This window comes from Etheostoma spectabile, chromosome 16 (assembly GCF_008692095.1).
Source record: "Etheostoma spectabile isolate EspeVRDwgs_2016 chromosome 16, UIUC_Espe_1.0, whole genome shotgun sequence".
NCBI classification, from domain to species: Eukaryota; Metazoa; Chordata; class Actinopteri; order Perciformes; family Percidae; genus Etheostoma; species Etheostoma spectabile.
In genome coordinates, this window is record NC_045748.1 from 1,592,678 (window position 1) to 1,599,272 (window position 6,595).

At 40.3% G+C, this 6,595-nt stretch overlaps 1 protein-coding gene across 2 annotated transcripts in view; it reads right to left on the reverse strand.

The window, feature by feature from the left end:
- mamdc4 (MAM domain containing 4) overlaps positions 1 to 6,595 on the reverse strand; it is a 24,335-nt gene that overhangs the window by 13,750 nt on the left and 3,990 nt on the right. For both annotated transcript variants that reach the window (XM_032539553.1, XM_032539552.1), the window contains exons 3-12: positions 6,296 to 6,463; positions 4,976 to 5,101; positions 4,513 to 4,746; positions 4,040 to 4,165; positions 3,104 to 3,259; positions 2,591 to 2,694; positions 2,300 to 2,455; positions 1,007 to 1,097; positions 788 to 901; positions 161 to 253 (exon numbers count right to left, since the gene is read on the reverse strand). In XM_032539553.1, the coding sequence (XP_032395444.1) occupies positions 161 to 253; positions 788 to 901; positions 1,007 to 1,097; positions 2,300 to 2,455; positions 2,591 to 2,694; positions 3,104 to 3,259; positions 4,040 to 4,165; positions 4,513 to 4,746; positions 4,976 to 5,101; positions 6,296 to 6,463 (1,368 nt within the window). The remainder of the gene's footprint in view (positions 1 to 160; positions 254 to 787; positions 902 to 1,006; positions 1,098 to 2,299; positions 2,456 to 2,590; positions 2,695 to 3,103; positions 3,260 to 4,039; positions 4,166 to 4,512; positions 4,747 to 4,975; positions 5,102 to 6,295; positions 6,464 to 6,595) is intronic.

A 6,595-nucleotide genomic window follows, 5' to 3' on the forward strand; every position in this document is an offset into this window, starting at 1 on the left:
AAATGTGTGTGAGTGTTTATCTGATGAGCAGGTGGCACCTTGTACAGCAGCCTATGTGTGTGAATGGTGAATTGTTCCTGTATGATGTAAAAGCGCTTTGAGTAGTCGTTAAGACTAGACAATCGCTATATAAATACAGTACATTTACATTTAGTTTTACCTTTGGATGTGGAATTTTCATGGCGCACCCAACCTTGACTCCCAATGCTGGAGTCAGTCCAGCCTGAGCTGCCCTGAGAGTAAGAGAAGTCCCCTGCAGAGAGAAAGGATCCATGGAGACATCTCACTCAAAATGAGACACAAATCACACAAAGATCACTGCATGAGACAGGGGTCATATAGAAGCCAGACTTAAGCATATTAATTCATTTATAATAAAATAAAAGACTGTTTAGTTTCCTTTTAATTGCAGCGATTAAAAGTGTAAAAAAAATGTGAACATTATATCAACATTACCTTAAAAACTAAACTCATCGCTCATTTTGTTGCTGTCATATGAAAACAAACTGTTATTCGTCCAAATTCTTTATTTGAATAGTTTCAGATGATTTAAGGAATTCTTCACTTCTCTCAAGAAGTTGTCCAACAAAAAAAAAAGTTGTTGCATATTAGCATTTTCATATATTTTATTAGGGTTTGGTGAGGTTTAAACAACAAAAACTACTTGGCTTATGTCAGGAGTAGTGTGTAGTTCCTGTCTCCCCCATGAGGAATTCTAAGTAATGACAACAAAGCTGTTGTTGAATCCACTTGACAGAAGCCTTCCGTGATCGGGCAGTAGACTCACCACATTTGGCTTCATCCTCGGCTTCTGCACAGTCACCGTGAAAATCACACATCTTGTCCGGTACAATACACGGGTGTTTAGGAGGTTTAGGGAATTTTGCCCAGGTTTTATTGGCTGTTCAAAAAGAGAACGGGAGATGGCAGAGTTATCACACCAGATAGGGTATTTACTCCCAGTCTTTAACACATGTGGAATCAAAAAGACTGTTTAAAAGATTACCAGATGACAAGCGGCATTCAGGAGACAACACAATGCTGTCGACAGCGATACCTCCATAGGAAAAGTCCCTGACTGCTGCCATTATTACAATCTGTAATAAGAGAAAATTAAGTGGAAGACATATGATCCAAACAATTTCATCCAAACACAAAAGACTGAAGCTCTGAAGCGCTATATACCCATTGGGTAAAAACTAAACATGAAGGCCCTAATTTATATATTGATCAGGATTTGTCATCTAATGACTTGCAAAATGCTGTCCTCCCTATTCTAATCATTTTTCTCCCCCCGCCCAACAGTTTTTATTTAAATTTTAAAATAAATGACATCATATAGGCAAGAGTGAACAAGCATAGTTGAAACAGCCTGTCAATTCCCCTCAAATCCCCCACCAACCCACCCAACCATCCCCAACCCAACCCAGATCAGGTCCCAACCAGACGGGGACAGACAACACAGACCCACACACAGACAGACACACACCAGCAAGGGCGCACAACATCCAAAAGACAAACAAACAGATAAACAAGAACATAAAAAAAATTAAGAGAGAGAAGTGCATTTTTTACATTGGAGCCAAATTCCATTGAACACACAACAAGAAACAGTGTTGCCAAAGTGCCAGGCAACTCAACTGTAAAATGTTCTGCTCAGTACACATCCTGGTCACTATTTAGTAACCAAAATTAAAATCCTTTTTTTTTTTGGATTCTTTTTTGAATAACAACAGATCATTACACTATCTTTCCATTTCCATTGGGTTGATGCCTATTTTAAAATATCAATGAATTAGCTATTGTCAATTTTATTGTCTTCGATAATTGAGCACTTGGTCCCTAGAATTCGGTGTTAACCAATTTCCAGAAAGTTAGCAAAAGAAAATGCTAATTAATACACATTTCTAATCACTACCTTTGTGAATGTTAGGAGTTTGGGTGTTTCCACGCAGTTGGATGGAGCTGATTTATTGTTTCCATGGCTCTCACATTACCTATTCTCCAAAGCTTCTATGTGTGGAAAGATCACTTTTGTCTTGGATGTTTATTTAAATTGGCTGATATATGCTCTTCAGAATTAAATATTAATATCAGTTTTGGCATAAAAACAGTAGCAGTAGGACTCAACTACTGGTTGCTGTGAGAATATGCATAGTTAGTGTGGGTCCATTAAATCCATGTTTACATATTTGACATTTCTGTATTGATGAATTATCAGTATCAATATCTCTGTTTTTTTAAGCTAGCTCCAGCTAGCATCCGTTCTATGGTTACAAACCTTAGGGGAAGTACTCACTTGGAAAGTGGAGTTGGTGACAATCTCCACCTCTGCCTTCACCCAAACATCGCCCAGAGCGCCCCCCCTCTCCCACACCGGGTAGATCTCACTGTCTGCCACCAGCACCGTCAGACCGCCGGACCTCGGCCCAAACTGGTGCGTGTACATCACCATCTACAGCGGGCAGATACAGAAAAACATGTGGAATGTGTTGGACTGGTAGTAAGTAAATCACTGTTAAAGTGAGGTGTGGGAGAAACTTAAAAAACCTCTCTGATTGAAGAAGAATTCATCTTGGTTGGGACTCACCTTGCAAGAATGTGAACTGTTGGTGGGTTCAAGGCGGGGACTTTGGAAAGCAGCCCAGTCTTCTTTTAGACCACCATCGGGGACAGTGACATAAAGGAAGTGACCTGCAACATCAAAAATAAAGATATCTTTTACTTACTGTGTATCAGGGCTGTCAATCAATTCAAATATTTAATCGCAATCGGATGATTGTCCATAGCTAGCGTGCGATTAATCACAAATTAATTACCTTTTTTTGTCCGTTCTAAATGTACTTTAAAGTGAAGCTCAAGTAGTATTTGATACTTGACGTACTCTGTTGGTAACTAAATTCCCATTGACAGCACATCTGGAAGGGCTTTGAAACTCAACTTGCAATTCAAAAGACTGCTGCATCGCCTCCTGATTACCTAAACTACGCCACGGACCGAGGCCCAAATCACAGAACACGCATGCTTTAATTGTGTATCGAAAAAATTATATATATATATATGAACAACATGAAGGATACTGTGATTGATCAGAATATCATACCTGTTACACTGTTGTTGGAATGATCCCTGCCTGGTCCTTTCAGAGGATCGGTGAGCGAGATGTTCTCCTGATTGGTCCTTACCCATTTCAGACTGGACAGTGAGCTCAGGTCCCAATCACACAGGCCCGCCTCAAAGTCACAGCGCCGGTAACTTTCTGGAGACACGACAAACACAACAACTCACATTAACTGGTGATCACTGCATGTACAGTATATTTGCACACAGTAAAATGTATTGTGCAGATTGGATGGAAAGCTACTGCTTCTCACGGAAGTTTTAGGAATATTCTTGAGTTTTGAAAAGTGTTAGGGAAATTTGATTGATTATGTGGGGAATTTTGGAGAGGGGCTACTTTAAAGGAATAGTCCAGAATACGTTTTACAACAGCACAAATTGGTGTGGCAGAAGCGGGTAGTTGGACCTTGACATACAAATCTTTATCAATGTTTTCATAATCACAAAACACATTTTTGTTGTACCGAGCAGCTATGCAGATACCTTTGGTTTTATGTGATGATTTATTCTTAAATATTAAGCTTAGAAACTTTACACAAAGTGGAGGTGAAGGGTGCTTTATTTATGGTGCTAAAAACACAAAAAAAATTACATTTGAAAAACAGAACAGCAGCGTGTCTTCCCATAAACATCCTAGTTTCTCTGGTTAATCCACAAGCAACCTTGTACACAGCTTTAATGGGACAATATCTTCATTAGGAAGTAATCCAGTGAAATTTACAGTAAGGTCTGTAGATACCACAAAAAGAATATGTTGGGGCTTTTTTGTTGTTGGTTGAACTGCCCCTTTAATCTCTTCTTTAGCCTCAATTTTTGTACTTTGTTTGTACAGTTAGTCACCCATTTTCCGGACAAATTCCAACATATTCACTGTCTTGTGTCGTCAGAGGGCTCTCTGCTGTAATTCAGATGGTCTCACCACAGTTCTCCTCATCTGTCCCGTCGCCGCAGTCGTCGCTGCCGTCACAGACCTGCTGCAGCCCCACGCAGCTCCCAAGCCTACACTTCATCATCCCTGCTGGACACTCTTCACCCGGCAGTGGCACTGATGAAGTAGTGAGACAGAAAAACAACATCAAACATAAAAGGAAGTTTTTCCTTGCCTCTGTGGCCCAGTCCTTGCTCTCGGTGGGAATTGTTAGATTTCTGTGAATAACATCCCAGAGTACGGTCAGGACCTGCTCTTTTATGAAAAGTGCAATGAGATAACTGTGATTTGGCGCCATATAAATAAAATTGAAATTGAAGATTACCATGATTATACCTGTCATAGCTCTGCAATTTTAACTTATCATGTGTTATTACTGTGTTATAGCTGATTGCTGCTGGGACACTCCCGACTCCATACAAAGGCAGGGATTGCACATGAATAAGATGTTTTGAGGGACTCACAGGGCAGAGCACAGTCCAGAAACTCCAGCTGGTCCACCGCCACGTCTCCTATTCGCCCCTCGGAGCGCTGCGAGTGAAGGCGGATTTGGAAGGTTGTGGGAGTACGGCCCAGAAAGATGGAAGCCTCCCTCCAGCCACGGACACTGGTGGCCTCAGGACGCCACACCACGGCCTCACGGGAGTCCTGGCTAAGGATGGAAGCCCACAAGGGTGTGGAGCCCAGACCTGTGTGACCTACAGGTCAAATACTTTAATTAAAACATCTAATAATGATTATTATGTTAGGTAGAAAATCAAACAAATTAGGAGACAATTACAAAACATACAAAAGACTATACATGCAAGTGATGCAAGTAAAAGTAGTACAAAATAATATATAATCCTGTCTACAACATTGTAAGAGAAGCGGGCCAAAACAGGCACTTTTGGTCCTGTATGAGCTGTCGTCTTTAATAGTCGTTACCTGAGTCCCACAAGAAGTATCGGAGACGAAGGCGACAGGTTGGAGAAGACTGTTTCATCACTGGGGACGTTAAAACTGCAGAGCTGAGAGATTTGGTTGTGACGGAACTCACTCCCATAAACCAACCTGTGTGATGAGAAAAATACAAGTGCAAGGTACTGATTTCCTGTTAAGCCTGATAATCTAATAAGACTTCATAATTGCATACTACCTGTAGGGTTGGGAACCACCAGAGGCCTCAAGATAGGAATAATGAAATTGATTACCTTTTTTCCAACTTCAAATTTTTCCCAATTTTAAATGATGTCCCAAAAAGGAAATTTTGTCAACATCTGTTTTATCTTAAAAATTGTTTATCATGTTTGTTCATCTGACTGACCGGATTGTCAAGCAGACAAACTGACCAACACATATTTAATAAAACTTTGATACTTGGCATGTGTGTATTGATACAGTATTGTCAGGAAAAATATTGCGATACTATGCTGTATCGATTTGTAATAACACTGGGAAGACATGCCAAACCTGTGTTCACCACAAGCGACCGTAACTACAGAGGAGAGATCGTTGTTAAACGCACAGCTGCAGAGAAATGACTGGCGGCTGAAGCTGGCTGAGAAAATGACATTTATGATGTGGGCATTACTCACTTTCTCTCTAAATTTCATGTTTGCATGGTGCATTCTGCAAAAACCTTAGTCACTGACTGTTGACATTTAAAGCATAAGATACATTAACATGAACTAAATGTCACGGCTCTAGTCAGCGTTCACCCAGTGTCAGTTTGGTTGGACAAGGAGGGGTGGTATGACCTGGTTGCTGCTGGACAGATATAGATAGAAACTGGTAAAAATTGTGTTTGGGATGACTGAACAGGAAGTCAGAACAGGAACATGATCTCATTGAACGTGAATCATTTTGTTAATTTTAGCCAAAAAGCATCTTGACTTTTTAACTCACCTTCTCAAACCCGTTTTTTTTCCCTTCAAAATGTACATGTCCTTATTTCATGTCTTTATAAGTGTTACAGTTTTTATTATACTGAGTTGTGGTGAATAACAATTATATGGATTCTTGACTCCTACACAGACATATTAATACCATTAACATGCATTTATCACATGTACTGCCTTCTTGGCTACAGTAGTCTCATTTGGTACTCACAAGACAATCTGCAACTTTTATTGTACTGATGTACTCTACTAGTAACAATTGTATTCTTTTATTCCTAAATTTGAAATGCTTGATACTTTTAAGGACACCTGTGGTACATAAAAAATGGAGGACAAATAGACAAAACTAGATAAAAGTAGAGCGTACCTGTAGCTGTCCCAGTGGTGTAGTCGGAGGACGGCCCGCTGTCGGGCAGACTGCCCCCTCCTCTCTGACGTCTCTCCCAGCTGTACACTGCTGCATTCAAGGACTGGTCTGTCCATCCGCACATTCCTGCATCCTCAAAGTCACACTGAAAGGCTTTTCCGCTGTAGCCTTGAGAGATGTTAAAGTAACAAAAGTTGACTATTTGATTGTAAATATGCATTATATGCAAGTATAATGTCCTCTCGGTAAGCAAAGATGAGACTAGGTCACAATAAGCAACTGCAAAATTCTGTTTTGAGC